At 39.9% G+C, this 20,043-nt stretch overlaps 1 protein-coding gene across 1 annotated transcript in view; it reads left to right on the plus strand.

Annotated features, from left to right (window-relative positions):
- Nucleotides 1–20,043, plus strand: part of ptprga (protein tyrosine phosphatase receptor type Ga) — a 236,808-nt gene continuing 216,765 nt past the window's right edge. Inside the window, exon 1 of the mRNA XM_057361532.1 lies at nucleotides 1–543. Coding sequence (XP_057217515.1) covers nucleotides 444–543 — 100 coding nt within the window. The 5' untranslated portion in view covers nucleotides 1–443. The remainder of the gene's footprint in view (nucleotides 544–20,043) is intronic.

Here is a 20,043-nt window from a genome sequence, read left to right on the forward strand (position 1 = left end):
GCTCATGCGCTACTTCCTGGATGGCGGAATGGAAAGCTTCCAGAGCTGCTCCAACTCTTCTCTCTGTGTTTTCTGCCTGATGCATGGACTACCGCTTCTCTGAGATCGCTCTCGTTCTCCACACACCGACCATCCACATGTCTCAAGAAATGTTTTTCCTCTGGACTACAAGCCCAGTCGTTTAAGAGAGAGAGAGAGAGAGAGAGAGAGAGAGAGAGAGAAAGAAAAACTGTTTGCGTTGGCTCGGTCGAACTTGAAAAGTAAAATCTCAACGAAGGACTCGCAAAAAGAGGCGCCCGGTTTTCGCTTGCGAGAACTTCTTTGCGCGCATAAACGCATCTCGCGCGTTTACGTCGCTTGTTTCGCGGGAGTTTGTCGCTCATCGGGAGGATAACTCTGTCAACAGTTGCCTTATTTCCAGCTCTCCATGTATACAGTGTGACATGCGGAGGTTACTGCGACCGCGCTGCCGCTGCTGCTGGTGGTGGATACCGCCTCTGCTTTTCTCCGCGCTCGTGCTCCGGTGGGCGCACGGTCATCCCGGTAAGTTCATGTTGTGTTGGGAAACGAGGATTACCGTTTTTGCGTGTTACAAACCAGTCGATCTATCATTACGATCTGTTACGGGATTTCACGTTGTGTGTGTAGAAATTAAACATACTAGTTGCTGTGTATCACGAGAAGACAAGAATATCTTGAAATAAATCACGTTTTTTTTTACACTCCCAAGTCATGAATCGTCAGAACCAACACGGTCGCGCGTTAAAGTGTCACAGAATTTTAAAACGCATTATGACGTCTATTAATGTGATGAGTACAATGTTGCAGCTTTCACACATGACCCGATGCTGTTATTTATAAGCGCGTGACAGAATCCCGTTATTTCTTAACAATACGTGAACATCGTTTATTGAAAGAAATAATACCTTTTAATAAATAAAACTACCTTTCGCACGTACGTGTCTCGCAGTAACCTATTTGAATTCAGTTTAATCAATTCAATATATATTTGAATAGTTTAAACAACATGACAGCATTTCATATCTGAACGACTTTTTAACGTGATTTCTCCTGTGAATGAACCGTGTGCTAGTCTTACAGGCGAAGAGGAATTCAAGTTATTATGACGCACATGCGTAAGAAAGACATTTATGCATATGTTTCTCATCACCACAGAGAAGCTCGGTGGTTTCTGGAGTCTGTTAGGGAAAAAGATTATTATTTATTGATTGATCATATGAACGGGATGAATCAAGTTGGGATGATGCTTTGAATGTGAATTCTCAGAGTGGCCCCACTATCAGTGAGAATTTCATTTGGGGGTTAAAATAAAAGGCCAATATGGTATAAATATTTGACAGTGTCTTATTTGAAATGACCTTGAGTGTGTAACTGACAGTTCTTCGGTTGTGTTGTGATGATATACAGCAGTGGAATGAAGCTCCAAGACATTTCCAGCATGAGAGCGATAAGCTCTACCTATTTTCAAGAGTGTTTATGTAAAGCTGAAGGCATAAAGATCGTGATGCTTTGTAGTATATGAGTCTCTGGTATCAGACATGAAAGCAGAACAGCTGCATTAAAATGCTTTTGCTGCTTGTATTTGCTTCTATAAGAAACAACACATGCGGCAACTGTATTACTAACAAAAGCAAAAGTTTTCGATAATAGTCAGTAAATGCTAAAGCCTTATTCATAAATAATAAGCTTAAGAGCTTTACATGTCCATGCGAATGAAAGCTAACAGGATCTATGATTACATCTGAGCTTGCTATTAGGTTTTAAGCGTATGTGTGCATTCAAAGCTTTTGTATGTTTGGAAATCTTATTAAACTGCCAGAACACGTTATGCCTCAACGTTCCAGCCATTCTCAGTACATGCACTTCTAATACATCTCCAAATGTAAATTTACGCTATAGCTGACCTACTTCTGGAAGACTTGATGAGGTTTGCGTAATCAAATGTACGGCGTATTTCCCAGTTTTGCATATGTAAGAAAATGAGTTCATTGATGGTCAATCGCAGTCACGGATTAACCAATATTAACACTGTGTAATACCTTTATGGTTTATGGAGCATTGGGTACTGCACATCAGTCAAAATGTACTCTGGATTTTACTGCCACTAGTTTTCATCCCAGATTCTATGTGAACCGAAACGGCGAGAGCAGGGTGCTCAGGGATGCCGCGGACGTGGGGGTGAGCGCTTGTGCACCGACGGCACGAAGAACCGTCCACGTCCCTGCATCCCAAACAGGCGAGAGATTTCATCAGCGCTGTGATGGATGCTCCATGAATAACACATAGCCGCCAAAGGGCAAATGCTTGAAGGTTGTGGACATTATTGACAGTCTTTTATGTCCGTTTCTCTGTTTGCATCTCTCTGACGTCCGTGAGTCAAAGAATGCGTTTCTGTGAGAGATAAACATGCACGCTTTTGGTTTGTTGTCGAAGGTGAGAGAGAAATGAAGTTATCGTAGAACAAAGAGGAGAAGTTTAACACGCTCGCTTTCTGTCATCTGCCCTCCTCTCTTTGCTTTCTGACAGAAACGGGTCTTTTTAGTTCGGTGACATTTGTTCACTTATCTGTGTCTGATAGACCTGTTTTTAATAGAACCATTGCTGTGGAAAGACAAGCAGGCTGTGGATCTGCCGCCCGGGCAGTGACATAAACCGACACGCTGAAAAGGGAGAACTGTGCAACTTTCTTTCTTTCTTTCTTTCTTTCTTTCTTTCTTTCTTTCTTTCTTTCTTTCTTTCTTTCTTTCTTTCTTTCTTTCTTTCTTTCTGTCATGCCAGTGGGAAACAAGTGTCTGCACACTTGAGCCTCCAATAATGGCCAGTTTGCTGACGGTGCAGGAGAAGAAGCTGACGAGAGGGAGGAAAGAATCTCTCTGCGGGGCGTCTGTTGGCCCCAGGCAATGCTCATCTCACTACAGTCCAGCTGAACTAGCCGCTGGAGTGATGGATGACTAAAAAAAAAAACTAGCACTCTTTGGACCCGATAATAAAGAGGCATTATGCTGAATGATAAAAATGGCAAGCACAAAATATCCTGCTTGTGTTTTCTGAGTTTGGGATATGAGAACACACAAAAATATATTTTTCTGATCATTGAAAGAAAGCACTGATAGCCAGGCGAGGATTTCTTCGTGGTTATTTCTCTCACGCCACGCAACGAAGACCACAATGGTATTCAAATCTCGTAAGAGGCCTCACGGTTCCTGGCGTTTTGATTCGCTTTTATGTGGGCGAGGAGCCATTTCTCTGTCTAATAGAAAAGGATAATTTGCAAAGCGTCCGTTCGGAATCGAGGAGCACTTAAGATGTGGGCTCGGTCTCAGGAGTGAGATAGCCGGAGCTGACATTTGGGTTGGATTGGATGCACTGGCGTCCCCTGTAACAACATTATCATCATCATCATCTCTCTTTGCTCCAGCCGTTATCTGTCCGGCTGGGTGACCAAAGCTGCCTTAATGTTCGCCAGGTCACTTTATCAGTCTCGGAGGCTGTCATCGTTGCCTGGCTCCGCTAATATATTGATTAAAAGATAGGGCTGCAGGGACAGTTAACCGTGCGGGGGTCTGTCAGGTTCCCAGTTTTCGGTGGTGTTGTGTGTGCGCTGTGTGTAGCGTGTTAACAATGTGCGGTGCAAGGAAATGAGAACCATTTTTTCTTCGATGATACATCCTGTTCGGTTTGTTACAGCTTGTTAATTTCTGTATTAAATGACTCGAACGTTATTGTAATATAATTATATCGTTATTATTATTTTATATTATATTATACTTTTATTATATTTTTATAATATTATAATTTCATAGTTTAATTATAATATTACAATTTCATAGTTTTTAAAGCAATTTGGTAAAACATTTTACTTCATTGAAATTTATTTGATGCAGAAAGAACAGGAAACAATCTCTCTGCCCGCACAAGCAGGGTTGCTAGATCCTGTTGCGTGGATAATTTTTTATTCCGTGGGTTAAATGTGGATTTATTTTATTTATCAGCTGTTGTTCATTAGTTTCCTTTTAACATAAGATGAAGTTATTTATGAAAACAATGTGTTTCTAATTACTACTATTTAGTGATTTTCAAGAAGACATTGTATGTAATGCATATATATTTGAGTTATGAGAGTGACATATATTTTAAGTTTGGGGACGTATTTTAGTCCTAAAGCTAGTTTTGTTGCAGATCGGGCAACCCACAAGCACTAAAGCACAACGTGTCAACCTCGTGCGTTAACCACAAAATCTCAGTTTTTTTCATTTAGATGGAGCTGGTTTGGTTTTCTAAAGCAGGGATGACAATTAAATTCTCACAGTCTTGCCCGACCCCTCGCCTCCCAGATTGCTGACTTAATGCAACGAATGCGTTTCTATTACTGAGAATTCTGCTTTAATTGCTTCCCTCTTCTGATTTTGCTGTCAGCTCGCCGAACAGACACAGTTAAACTAAACAGCTGTTCTTTACATTACCGCACACTGTTTCTCCACAACGCTTTCGTGTGAGCTGTTGTGAATGAATTGAGAGCAGTGTAGGTGCTCGGAAGTGCAAGACGCATCACGGTTTTCCTGAATAATCTTGAGGGAGACGTGAGCGTGTGCTCGTGCTGGTACATTCTCTGCTCATCTCCACCGGCAACCAATTCTCAGTGTGTGCCAAGCACTAAATGAAGTGGACGTTCATGAAGCATGCTGGTGGATGCTGTCTTCGAAATAGATGTATAAATGATTAATGAATCCTTAATGAAAATGATTTGTTCCTGTAGCTCGGATGGTAGAGCGTGGCGCTGGCAATGCCAGGATGGTGGGTTATTATGAGAAGTTTCGCGTTCCATTACACCTAACCAAACATTTTCGGGGTATATTAACAACGTAACATCAGATTTAGTGTTAGAAATGAAATAGTAGCGTATTCCTACTAATGTCTTGCAGTACCATTGCTGCAAAGACAAATATGTATCTTATGTGATGCCTTTTTTGTTGTTTGGAGTCGCTGTGTCTAGAAGAGCGTTAAATCCACCTTGGTTTGATAAAAACTGCCTTTGTAAAGACCTGGCATCTAGATTGGCATTTTTTCCAAATGCCTTTTATCCTGTGTCATAAAATGATGTTAAATGCTTTTTGTAACGCACAACGTTCTAATTCACAGCAACCTTCTGCTGTTACCGTCCGCCACTTTTTCTTAATTAGTCCTGTCTGAATTAGGAAACTGCGATAGGTTTAGTCATTGCAGTTCGGTTGTGGTCGTCGGCGGGGGACCAAAGCTGTGTACTTTGGCTGTGCTTTCTCTCAGATTTTCTTAATATTGGCTTTCGCCACTCTTTCATTGCTCTCTCTTTCTAACTCTCTCTTTCTCCCAGACTGGAGGTTCTCAAAAGATTTTCATTTGGCACAGTAATGGGGGCTGGAACGGTTTGCCAGGAGACGAAAGAAACCTTTGAGCCGCTGGGAGACTTAAGCGCTAATTCTCCTTCCACATAACCGGCCCCCCTCTAGCGCCTCGTACTCCTGCTTGCCCCGTATCCCTCTCTAAGGTCATAATTAGAGGAGTATAAAGAAACTGACGCGAAAGTCTCTCCATTAATAACGTATAGCGGCTGCCGGCCCTCTACAATTTAAATGCCGGTTCCTCATCCTCATACCCACAATCCCCAGGCTTGATACGGCACGTACGGCCTTTTGAAAGGACCGAAACACATCACAAATGAAAAACGTGCCTGTGGCATTGAAATAAAATACAGTTGGCGTTTCTTAGTATTAAAAGTAAACAAGTGATGGATGGATTAATTAGAAAGAAATTAATTACAATCTGATGAGCTGAAGTGGGTGTTGCGAAATCCATCATGGGCAGTGCGCATTTCACCCAGACAGATGTTGCGGTCCAAGAGTATTCCAGACACAACATGACGATGTTGCCATAACGCTAATTCTCTTCTTGGCCACTAGAGGGAGTGTTTGTCGTGAATCCTTTTGACCATAAAAATTATACATTCGTGTTGGCTTTACGCAATGCGGACCATTCCTTAATTCCTCTGCTCAAGCTTATGTGCTGCATTAATTCTGCGGTTTATCGAGCCGATCAATCAAGGCTTTTGTGGCGGAGTGCTAAACTTCATCCATCATCGTATCACTTTTCGCAAGCCCGCGCAATACTCCTTAAATTATTTTTTTTCCCTTTAGCCCCTCTTTATGCATTCAAGACGTTAGTTTTCCTCACTCTTGCACCTGGCAATTCTAAAACCAAGCAATGCTTTGCAGTCTTCAGACTGAGAATGGTTTTGTACCTTGATCAAATATTTACAAAGAGAACAAAAACGTGCAGCATTGATGTGCTTCATTGCTAAGGGTGTAGAAAGTGATTATTGAGAGGCAACTTGTGAAATCCATCGCTGTACCTCAGGATGGACAACATCGGTTCTGGAGTACTGTTTTCGTGCAGATTTTAGCTCCAACCCTAATCAAACACACCTGCATGTCATTTTCAAGTAACCTAAAAGACTTAGCTAAAATCTGGTTTCTTCGTGAGGAGTAATGGCTGCGAATCAGGGTAAAGTGGATGGCTGTTGGATTTTTGTCTAGCCTAAATAACGCACTTGGTCACATGGCCTTCGCTACTGCACGTCCATCAATATCGCAGGGTCTTCAATTTGTTATTTTAGCTTTCAGAAAGGAGTTTTCAAGTGTCTCTTGTGGCCCCTGTGCACCCTTGATTTGCACCCTTGGTTTTCAGAGCTTTCAGAAGCTTCTAGGACATTGATGCTGACATCTCTTCGGACAAGTACCCATCAGCCCATGCGGCAAGGTGTGGTCTATGTGGAGGACCACAAGAGCTGAGGGTACCATTTGGAACAGGGCTGTGGACAAGCCTACTTCCCATATTCATTCCAGTGACAAACCAAATAATTTACCACCAACATAACTTTGTGATTCCCATATTCGTCGTGATTACAGAACATTCCAAGATGTACTGAACCAGACCCTAGGAGCGATGTACCAAATAATGTTACTGGGACGTGACGAGTAGGTCTACTTCTCAGCGACCAAATGGGCATGTTGTTAACATAGTTTATCTAATTTAATTAGGATTAATTCACAACGTTATTTGAGGACGTGGCCACAGCGTTTCTGGGACTTCAGCCAAGATCCAAAAAATGGAACTTTACCAAGACGTCCTCAGAAACTTGGTCGCAAAGTAATCGCACAGACCAAATTAAGACTAGCAGGTGACGTCTTCAAAACATACTGTGTTTGCTGGGTTGTGATAGATGAACTGTAAAGAGATATTCACCCAAAAATAAAAATTCTGTCATTTATTCATCCACATCGTTGTTTAAACACAAAAGAAGATATTGTGAGTCGCAGTGGTTTTGTGTGCACACAGTGGAAGTCAATAGGGGCCAATGTTGCTGGGTTACCAATGTTACTCAAAATATCTTCTTTCGTGTTCTGCAAAGAAAGTTTGAAATGACATGAGGGTGAATAAATAAAAGAATTTTCATTTTGAGGTGAACTATCCCTTTAAATTGTATCAGGCTGCCGCAGTTCAGCCTTAAAGGGGTCATATGACAAGGCTAAAACGAATATTATCGATTGTTTTAGATGTAATGTAATGTGTATACACGATTTAAGGTTCAAAAATGCTGTATTTTCCACATACCGTGCATGTTTGTATCTCCTCTTTGCCCTGCCTCTCTGAAATGCACAGATTTTTAACAAAGCTCATCGCTATGGAAAGCGAGGTGTGCTATGATTGGCCAGTTAACCAGTGCGTAGTGATTGGTCGAATACTGCAAGCATGTGACGGAAGTGTAACGCCTCTTACCATATTTGGAACATCAGCAATTGTACTGACAGGTACACCCACATTACTTGCGTATACATTTGGGCGGTCTTAGTCAAATCATACCACCAACTGACGTGGATTTGTGGGGGTGTGGTTACACGAGGCGTTTCAGGCAGGTCTGGGTGAGCATTCGCTTTTAGATAGAATGCATCTTTTGTTCCGACACTTTCATTTTTGCAATTTTACATGTCTAATACATGCATGGGCAACTTATAACACACCAAAGACACAGAAAAACACGTATTCACGCCATATGACCCCTTTAATGATTCATGCTTTCGGGTGGTGTTTGTGCGCTCGTCACACAGGGAATTGTAGACTAATGGTTTCGCTTGACAGTTCATTCCCTTTGGTATGTCTAATTCTCCCCAAGTAATTTGTACTACAAATTGAGGTAAAACTAACCAGAAAAAGCATCAAAATGGAGCGAGGCTAACTATTAGACACCCTCTATATATCACATCAGCCTGGGAAATTGCAGTGCCAAATTATTTCTTTGCGAGCCCGGTCCTACAGAGGCCATATAAATTAGGTAATTCCGTGGCGTTTCTGAGAAGCACGGCCACGTATTCAGAACACCCATTTTCACAGACACAATGCATTAGTGTTGCATTAGGGCCTCGGCCGTTCGGGCCAGACCAGTTACGGCCCCTTGATACTTCCTCTGCTTCCGCAGCGAAAAGGAAAATAACCACATACCAAGGAGCATTGTGTCAGTGAGCCAGTGTTAGGTCAGACTTGTGAGTCTTCTCATTAAATTTTTGCAGTGTAGTTGGTTTTTCCAGTTTAATGCTTGGGAGGACGCAGGCCGCTTCCACTGAGAGAGCGAGCGAGACACACTCTGCGGACTGCACCGCGCTGCCCAATTTGTCTTACTTCTGGGGAAGCTGTTTAAAGTACGATGCTTTTCAGGATTTGCTCCCTCCCCCCGTTCTCGAATTGGCAAGATTCCCGATTTCTTTCCAGCACTTTAGAAATCTGTAGTGTCATCAGTCAAGCCTGTATCGAGTGTGCGTTGTAAATGGTTTGTGATCACTGTCTCCCAATACTGATTTATTCCACTCGGAAGAGTCACTCAGGATCTGTGCAGCGGATGAGAGGATAACGTTTTATACACGCGTGATGCGCACATGTGACCGCTTTCATCCTGTGACAGCCATTGGAGAATTCTGATAGCATGTGGACTTTCAGGTTTCATTATGTCTTTCTCAATTGATGTACACCGAGAAAGATATTTGGAAGAATGCTGGTAACCAAACACTTCTTGGCCACTATTGACTACCATAGTTGGAAAAATAGCTTTATAAAGAAGATATTTTGAAGGATTTAGGAAAACAAACAGTTCTGGGGCACTTTTGACTACTACCATTGACCACCGTTTACTCCAGGGTAAATGAATAGTAAACACTTAACGTTCATTTATTTTCGTATTGATTATTCGGTCATAATCGAGGCTAAAGTGCTAAAGAGTTCACAGTATCGTAATGAGCATGTTGTAGAAACATTAGGGAGCGTTCGGTTCACTTACACAACAGTTATCGGTTGTAATTGCTTTCAAATGAGGCTTCTCTATTTTCAGTTGACTGTGATAAGCATCTGCCTCGATTCGCTGCAGTTTTTAATCACGTTCCTGCCTAATTTAACTATTTCTTTAAAGAAAAGATAAATGATAAAAGGTGTCGCGTTTCATTCCGGGACACGTAAGAATGATATCCCTTCAACTTGTAACACTTTATGAATGCATCTTGCTAAAAACAGCTGTTTATGGAAATCTGCTATGCATTTTGTTCTTGCGTGTTCAGGATAGTTCGCCAAGTAACCACCCTCAAGTGGTTCAAAACCCGTATATGACACAAAAGAAGATATTTTGTGAAATGTCTCAGTGGCTTTGTATCCGTACAATGGAAGTCAATAGGGTCCAATGGTGTTTGGTTACTAACATTCTTCAAACGAAACGAAAGTCATACAAGTTTGGAATGACATGAGGGTGAATAAATAATAAAAAAAATTCATAAGTAATTATTTTTTTAAGTTAATTGTCTCTTTAACATTGCCCTAATGTGCACTAGATTCTAATCACTGTAGACGTACAGTTTTCCACTTTATTTTGTAAAATAAGGTTTCTTTCAAATTCAGAGGTTGTGCCTGTCATTTGAAAATGTCTCTCTTTATAACTATTGCCATAAATAAAAAGCATGTTATGTTTCACATTATGCCCTTAGCCACGACTTATTGTGAACATCAGTTGTGCAGATCACTATAATCATATCACGAGAACATTGACACGTGTAAATGCCATCGCAAAAGAGTAATTATCATGGTGAAAAGCACGTTTGTTTTGCATTTCCTCTCTTTATCTTTCGTGTGGCATTATGAAAAGCCATCCGCGCTGCAAAGAGAGCGTAGCAGACATTAAGATCAAGCACAGTCCGCATGGCAGTTCAATATACAAGCGTGAAATCAAACCCTTGAGTAGAAATTATTTTTCATTTCATTGCTGTTTGACAGCTGTGACTGCCTTTACTGGCTGCCTTCTGTCTTTGATGGTTCACTCTACCTTGACTAGCGCTAATGGCTAAGTTAGATTTGACTGGATTGGCTCTCTTTGACGTACTGCACTTTCCCCTGTTCTGCGTTCAGTTCCGTCGAATGAGAGCGCGTGTATGTTTGCATGTTCTTAGCAGTTTTTCCCGCCAAATGCAAGATTTCACGACCAGCGTGCTGAAGGTCTTTCACTTCCACAACCAGATGTCCGACAGATGGGTTTCTGCTCTCACGCCCATGGGAACATTTGGATTCTCTGTACTTCTCCATGCATTCCATTTTTCTCTCTCTCGCTCTCTCTCTGTTTCTCTTTATCTCAGTACTTTATTGGCATTGGCAAGCATCAACACACCAATAATAATTAAAAATGTACAGTATGTGCCACTATTACTAATTATTCATGTGCATCATATTATTATAAGATGTAAAATAAACAATTACTTGTGTGATAACCGTTTCATTGTGTCTACGCTGTAAGCGAGCACCGCATTGTGTCTCAACAAAGTTCTATATTACAAGCACGTGATCCTGCTGCGCTTGCAGCGTGCATGCGGCGTGATGCTGTCAGCATGCTAAAGGCCTCTTGTTGCATCTCTAAATTCATCCTTTTTAAAGCACCACAGCTACAACTGTCACACTCACTGCCTGCAACTGTATATTTTCTTGACAGTTATTGTCGGGTATCAAATCACCTGCTGTAAGCAGAGCTCCTGTCGCAATGCAAAATCCACGGCTCTGTTTTTGGGAAGACTTTGGTAGTTTTTTGTTGAAAACAAGTTACTTTAATAAAGGACTGTAAAAAAGTCTGTCATTATTTATTTACCGCCATGTGGTTCACAGCCATATGACTCTTTCTTCTGTGGAGGAAGATATTTTGAAAAATGTTGTTTTGTGCCCATACAATGGAAGGCAATGGGGGTCAGTGTTGTTCGGTCACCAACATTCTTTAAAATATCTTCTTCTGTGTTCTGCAGAAGAAAGAAACTCAGACAGGTTTAAAATGACATGAGGGTGAATACATGATGAAAGAATTTTCATTTTTGGGTGAACTGGCCTTTTAAGACCAGTGTTCAGACAACTCGCACCTAGTCGATTTTGAAAGTGTGTAGCGAGTGGAAAGAGAAAACACTTCCAGGAAGGGTTTGGCCCAGCCCATCCTCCATCCCTCATGTGGAGACAAGCGTCGGTGTTCCACCTGAAACCTCTCTGGATTTACGCTGCCAGTCCTGCCATCTTTCTTGCGTTAATCACCCCGGGCTCCGCTCGCCACTCACCGGAGGGGGCGATGGATGAGCCATCGGGGAAATGGAATGGAGAGTGGCCAGGCGTGACAGAGGAGATGAGGAGAAAGTAACGGATAGGAGAGGAGAATAAAGAAAATGATAACCAGCTCAACGCACGCACACACACACACACACACACACACATTTTGGTTTTAAATACCCGCCGCCCTCAACACTTAGGAAAAATGATGCCGTGTGAAACAGGCGTCTTCAATCTCTATCAGTGACTAAAGCAATCGTTCTTGTGATTTGCATGGACTCTTTGATAGTGGTTGATGAGGTTTTTGTAATGGCCACTGGTGATATTTGGTGAGCAGGGTGACTAATGGGTAATTTTAGGATGTCAAAAGTACAAAAAAGAAACTGTACTGCTAATTTTAATAAGGTTTTGAACCTTTTTTAATAGACCTGTTTCTCAGTCAAAGTCCAGCGGCAATGAATCAAAACTCTTTTATAAGAGAGAATATTCATGCAGTCAGACTGTGTTGGTGTCTGTGTAAATCAGTGGTTCTCAAACTGGGGGCCCCAAGATGGATCCAGGGGGGCCATAGATTTCCAATCAAACATCAGAAAAATAAGACCACCAACCAAAATAATTGATGTTTCAGCATTGTATAACTGAAAATGTTTTTGGTTTAATAAAAAATAGTTTACGATTATTAGTCTTTATTTGAGGGGCCACACCGCGATGCACTCTACACAAAGAGGGCCTTACAACGAAAAAGTTTGAGAACCATTGAATCCAAACCCAAAAATTACATTCTTGTATTATTAGCATTGTCAAAGCTGTCTGTGATATGTTTTACACAAGAGAAATATCACTTGTTTCATTCAGCCGTAGTTTTTAGCCAAATGACCAGCTTTGTTAATAAAGAAGTCATGCGTTTATGAAGTGATGTCATGCATTGCCCATAAATGCTTAAAATAAAAGTAAATAAAAACAAAAAAATGAATGCCTCTGGACTTTGATTCACAGCTTAAACAAAGCTATGTATTCACCACAGAGTAGTCACAAGTTTGAGTACGCATCTGTTTTTTTTTTGTGTGTATTTCATCATCTCTAGAGTCCTGACTCCTGAGGCGGAATTGATGTACCAGATCTCATTTCCTTCAGGATGGTCCACAAGTGGCTGCGAATTAACTTTTGTCGTCGAAAACGCAGATGTTGTTTTTCCAAATAATACAACTAGATTAGCATTCGTTTCTAGATTTGATGAATAAATGCATTAGTAATGCTTCTGTATTTACCCCAGAATGATGATTTGAATTATTTAAAGTTCTGACCCAAAGGCAAATCCATGTATTATGCCTTCACGTTTTTTTAATCATTGCTAGACTTTAGAAAGTAATTAGGGAGTGACTAATTGCTAAGCTAAGCTAGCTGTTAGCGAACGTTGAGAGGATGTTTCGTGTTCGTCTTATTGGATCTGACGTTTTTTATCGTTCGTTCGTTCGTTCTTTAGTTTTGTTTTATTTTGTTTGCCAGATGCTCGGTGTGTTGTTTGTTTGGTGCACAACCAAAAAAAAGGCTTTTAGGCTGTGTCACTTTGAGGGTTTTTGCAGCGACAGGATGTTGACAAGCGTTCGGCCAACAGCCCAAAAAGAAAATCTAATTACCATTATACACGGCCAAAGTTCTGGCTAACGGATGACTGCGGGGCCTATTAGCGGATATTAACAGAAACTGATAGTGACAGTTCTTCTGAATCCTTCTGAATCCGGCCTTTAGTGGTCACACGGGCTCGGTCCTTGCCACAAGCATTCTTTCACACGCTGTCTCCGCTCTTTGACATTTCTCATGGACTCGTGCACATTTTAAGACTCTTATTTTGTCATTTTAGTCCTTGAAGAGGTTTAAATTGTTTTTTGAATCGAATTGTTTACCCCAAAATTTAAAATCTTGTCATTTACTTCCATATTATTACATTATTACATTTTCAAAAAATCACCATAAAATGTTTACATATGTCGTCAAATTAGTTGTTGTTTTATATCAGATCTGTTTTTGTTGAATTACATAATGGGTCACGTGATGTATGATCTGTAATGTCACCTTCATATATATATTTTTCTTCTCATTTTTCCATGATTGGAAATATAATAAATAAGAAATTTTGAGTAAAAAACGGCTTGAATTTTGACCTCTTCTTCACAAAAATCAGATTGAATGACTTCTGAAGTCGTAGGAACGTTACTGTTTGTGATTTTTAAAGCTTTAAAGTTTCGCTTTATGTAAAAGGTCAACTCTGGAATTTTTTCTAACATCGTGCTTTACGGCCGAAAGATATCATTCTGAGTCAGAACTACGTGAAGGTGTGTAAACGATGACAACATTTTTATAATTTGGAGAACTATTCCTTTCAAAGGCCGTAGACCTTTGGTGGAGTGTTATATCCGTTCTCCCTGTGGGCAGGTTTTCTGTTTAGTTGGCGTTATGCTAGCCTTTCGTCAGATTACGTGACCTTATCAAGGCAGCTGTCTGCGTCGTGAGCGTGTTGTGGTGGGAATATTGGCTATCACAGGCGGTCGTGTATGGTACACGGCGAGACCCTCGCGGCCTCGTGCTGAGAGGGGTATTGTGTTGCGGAGGAAGTGTTGTGGGCCGTGTGGCAGATGGCGGGTAACAAAATATCATTACATTTGTGCTCGGAGGCTGTGCTGGCAGCCAAATGATAATATAGAACTGAAACTCCAGCAGCAATGAGATTCTCTGACCCTATTACACCAGGAATATAGAAAAGAGAAACGTACAGAGGGAGAACAAAATGATGTTGGGTGAGGGGGATTTTTGGTCAAGTGTGTGGGTGTGAGGGCACTTTGTCTCTGTTTCTGTATCTCCATGCATCACGTTTTTGAGCACCTTACATACATATAAGATATAACATATAAATATATACTGTTTAAAATAAAGACTGTACGGAAGGTCGTGTTTTTCCTCATCGTGATTATTCATTATTTCTAATGAAATAAACTAGTTTTTTTTGTACAAAAAGGCAGATTTCCTCGCCTCTGCTGAACTTTTTGGAACATTCTCAATTCCTGCTGAGATGACATGAATCATCTGCACAAACGTACGGAGTCCGTGCCAGCTCGAGTGCATTCTGTCATTGAAGCAAAAGAGGGACATACCAAATTTTGCAAAGACACTGCAACTAGGGCTGCAGCTATCGATTATTTTAGTAATCGAGTATTCTACTGATTTTCCATCGATTAATCGGGTATTCGGATAATAAGTACTTTTTCTTTATTAAAGAGCAATACTAAATATACAAGAGAAAATAAGACGCGTCTCTTAAAATGAACAACTAATTTGTTTCCTTTTTAGAAAAATTTACATATTTATTGCTGAAATTGCATACATTAATATCCGTGAAAACTAAACCCATTTAGTACATTCCATTGCCATACATTCAAAATACAATATAGGCCTAATACAAATGTATAAATAAGAAACATTAATAAAAATAGAAAGAATAATTTCAAAGGTAAACAACTAACTTCAGCTTATGCATGATGCATTTAGTAAATTAGTTTTAGTTTTTTTTTACTATTAAATAGTAATATATTTGTCCACATAAACATACAGAGTTAACCAGACTTTTATTTTGGCAGGTCGTCGGAAGACGCTTATTTTTTAGTGTGTTCTGAAATAAACTCTCAGAGCAACTCTGGAGGTGAAGTTCATGTGTTCATGTCCTTATAAAGAGCAGTTCAATCACTCAGACACACAGAACAGACAGATGACGTGTGTAAATAACATGATTCGGCGACCACTAGTCAGAATCTAGTTTTATGGACTTTTCCGGAAAACAAGTTTCACTCGCAAAATAGACTAAAACTAAGTAAAATAGCAGTTCACCGTTTCAATAAGCGATCATTTATTTATCAGCATGAGAAATACGTGTGAACAGACTAAAATGAGTGTGTCTCGCGGTGAATGCGTGAGACTTGAGGGCCCTGTAACATGAATAGAGCGGGCTGTGCGTCAGTAATAACGGTCCGTGGGGAAACGCAACGCTCCGTGTGTACTGTAGTTAAATGGATTAAACGAGGCTTAGAGGCAACAAAAATTGCCTCGATGATTTTTTGTATTCGAATTACTCGAGTTACTCGAGGAATCGTTTCAGCCCTAACTGCAACACTCATTCATTTTTTTATGCCCTTTCACTCAAACTGGGCTGCTGATCTTTCGAAAATAAATTAGAAAATACATATTTTAAAGCAAAGTGAGTATTTCACTTTGGGGTTAAATAACAGGCACACCTGCTCGTATTGGGTTTTCATATTTGATTGGGACTTTACCAAGACATGATGAATTTAATAATCTACACACAACATTGTCTATCCCCTAAACCTAGCCTGCACAGGAAACTTTTCATAATTTTTATATATTTAAAATATTGAATTTAGTATCATTTATTAGTTGTTTTCCTCATTGAGTTGTTTTCCTCTACAAGGTCAAAAATCACTTGCCCATTGAGAGGAAAGTTGGACCACACACAGATGTCCAACATTGGAAATTTGATGTCTTTGCCTTTTTTCCAATATATTTCCAAAGATGTATTAAATAAATCTGTGCATGTTGTAAAGTTGGGCTTGCCTTGGAGTGGTTTTGTGAAGAATTTAAGGAGGCTTGGCAAAAATACCACACATGTAGTCAAAATATTACATAATATTGCGACAAAAGAGGAGAAAACAAACAGGAATAACAAATAAAATTGTAGTAAGTGTTGTCTTTTCCTGTCAGATTTTTGTTTTTCTATGCATTAAGTATAATTGAATAAAACCCAATTTTGTCCAACTAGTACCCTAAGGGGCGGTTTCCCGGACAGGGCTTAAGCCTAGTCCCAGACTAATTTAAATGTTAAAGGTGTCTTGATCGAAAACAATATACACTGACATATCTTAAAAAAGATAATTGCCATTGTTTTTTCTCGAGATGAACACCAGTAATGTTTTTTTTGTAAGGTATGTTTTTTTGAAACAATTTAAATATCCCAATTTAAACTAATCGCTGTCTGGGAAACCGCCCCTAAGGGATTAATTTAAACCAGGACTAGACCTTATTTATATGTGGACATTTAAGTCTTTACAAAAAACACTACTGTGTGCATCTTGAGACTAATCAATTGCACTGATATATTTGAAGATCTGATAGTGTAAATAGTTTTTGATCAAGACACCTCTAATATGTATCAAGTTAGTCTGGGACTATAGGATTAAACCCTGTCTGGAAAACCACCCCCATAAATTCAGTGTTTTGTTTACAATATGTAGTTCCATACACCTCGTATTTTAGTTTAATTTAACATAAGGGTACCTAATATTCTACAAAATTACCTTCCGGACATAACCTTTGACCACTACTGTATACAGTATCTAGCACTATCATCCAAAACTAGCCTATGTGAAACTAGAGATATAGAAGATCTCGAGATTAAGAAAGCAAAATCTATGATTCCATAGTGAAGTCCCAGGCATGGGTTAGCTCAGCGTGTTGAAATAAATATCCTGTCCATTTCTCACCCCTGTTCTCATGACAGCTGAGAAAAGTTTGGCTGGCTCCTGAGATCTAATTGTTTTCTGTGACCTGGATGAAGAGAAGCTTCCTCGTTTCTTCATACCCGTTACCAGTGGTGCATTGACTGGCCGTTTTGTACCCTGAGGTCATCAGAAAGACCAGATCAGCTGATTCACTGTGTTGTTTTATCATCGATCACTGCACACACCTCTCTGCAGGGTTTTAAAGAGGAGGCTGAGAGGCTCGGTAGTGTATCGCTGTTGTTTTGCCTGTAATACGCCAGAGGGGTTTTGTTGTCATTTTTGGATGCAGTGTATTGATATTGCATGCTTCTTTCGTTTGAACCAAATGTTTGTTTTGAAAAAGATGACATCGCAGTTTTTGTGCACTTACATATTCTGATAGATGCGAGGATTGATCTCAGTAGGCATTCAGGTAAAACGCAAGGTTGATTTATGACTGCGTCTACCACAAAACTTTTTTGTAAGGGTCATATATTGTTGTGACACGAAACCCGTCTGCTTTCACAGTATCCGAGCCGGCATGCCCATGTCCGCAGTGCAAATGCACAGGCTATGTATTTTTAGCATCTCCTGGATATGAGTCACGCTCTTCAGTACACACCTGTTAGAAGGTACTTACCTGAATTTCTCCACACTATACTTGGCGTCAATTGGGTGCGCTGTTTTCAGTCACGGATAGGAATTGTCATCGCCACTTTTTTCCTTCTCTTGGCGTGACGTGCCTTCGGATGTCGACCAAATCCGTCCGGCCCCTTTCTGTACATCTCACTGGCAGAGATGTAGTTATCAATCCAAGCAGACAAATGTCATTCCTAATCTGCTTGTCTGGGCTGAATTGAGCCCTCTGTTTAAAAAAGACCGCAGCCATTTCAGCCTTATCGTCTTCATCTCTGATTTTCATTATCTCTTCTTGCGGGCCGCAGAGCGGGGCCGGTCGTCCACGGGCCAGAGCAAACGATGAAAGCTCAGCAGATATGAGTCCTTAAGCCACACGGCCTGCTCATCTCAGATAGATCTCTGGAGGAAATGAGAGTTTAAGCTAAACGGTGGATCGCTGTGGGCGGATTTACCTCAGTTTGGCCATAAGTCTGTCTAGATTTCAAATGAAACGCAGCTTAGTGGCCTACTTTGGATGGGGAGACCTTATCATTCGCTTCAGTTGTGTTTCCTGTCGGCAGAAGAGATGTTTGGTTATTGGCAGCTGTAAAAAAGCCCTCATTAGATCTGAGGAAAGAGAGGCAGTGGCGCTTAGCAACGGTGTACGTTGGCACGGGAAGTGGACTTCCTGTGTGCGGGTGAAAAGCTGAGAGCTCCCATGGGATTTCTTTCCAGAATTAATGGATGAGAGGAGTGAAGTGCGAAGGGTTGGAGAGATGAGGGTTACAGCAACAGGGTGACTGTTGTACACATTAAGGTCCTTAAAAGCTGAAGATACTTCTCAGCTGCTTCTGAATTTACATTTGGCCAAATAAAACTAATGAAAAGTGTTTCTTGATCTAATGCCACAATACATTTGCTTGTTACACAAACATACTGAAAAACGTTGTTGTTTTTTTCTGCGTTAAATATTTCAAGTTCAATCAGATTGGCTTTACAATATGGCTGACGGTATCCGATTTCCACTTTACGGTTATCGGGACCAAAACAGTTTGCGTATCATGATATGACCACAGTATCTATTTCACTTTTTTTTATGAAATTAAGCTTTAATTTTCTTTATTCTGTGTTTTCTCCTTTTTGGCCAACAAAACACACTTAAAATTTGAGTGTAAGGATTGAAGAGTTTGAAACCGTTGTGGCCCTTAAGGCAAAACTTTAAACGGTTGCTGAATTATTTACAATATTATCATACAGTATGTGTAATAATAACACGGTATTAACAATCATGTTTTGTAATATCATGGTTATTGACAATGGCATATTGTGACAGCCCTACTTTTTAAAAGTTATGTCAACTTAATGTTTTAAATTAAAATTTGGGTACTTAATTGTAAAAGTGTAACTTATACAATAAATTGATATTAAAACATTACATAAAATTAAATGATCTATTGTTTAGAACATTTTTTGTTTTATTTGTATGTTATTTTTTAATATATTATTATTTTTGTAGCAATTAAAAAGCGTTAATGTGGCCTGTTTTTAACCCACGCTATACTAATCTGGGGTGCGTTTCCAGAACATCGACATAACTTGCTGGTTAACCACCATAGTACGATGCATCGTTTGAGAAACTAACTAGCTATTCCCGACTGTTTCCCGAATACATAGTAACTTTGTCACACATCTGTCGTTTGAACCACGTTGGTTTAACAACATAGTTAATGATGTCACAGAGGTGGTGGAGTAAAACCGTCTTCTAATTATTCCGTTTAGATCGATTTAATGTCATATTATTGCTGTAAATAATGTACACTGTAAAAAAATGTAAGCCTGCACAACAACAAAAAATCTTAGTACTAATTTCCCCTTTCTTTCTCTTGGTCACTCAAGTTTTTGGAATTGAAGTTGGACTTAAAACAACTAATTGGAGATACAAAAAATAATTAATTGAGGTAATTTATGATTATTAGTTTTCTTGAGATGTACAAAGAATTATGTTTAAGTCATTAGTTGTCACAACATAGTCAAGTTAACCTGATGAACAACATAACTAAATATTTTTTGTTAGCTGAACATAAATAAAGAATATAAATTGTTTATTTAAAAATAAACAGATATATTTCCTCTCTGTTTGAACAGTTTGAGTTGAGTGCATTTATACCGGTTTTGACGTTGGGTCATGCACTTACACCTCAACATTGAACACAGAAACCTC

Source organism: Triplophysa rosa, linkage group LG20, assembly GCF_024868665.1.
Source record: "Triplophysa rosa linkage group LG20, Trosa_1v2, whole genome shotgun sequence".
Taxonomy (NCBI): domain Eukaryota; kingdom Metazoa; phylum Chordata; class Actinopteri; order Cypriniformes; family Nemacheilidae; genus Triplophysa; species Triplophysa rosa.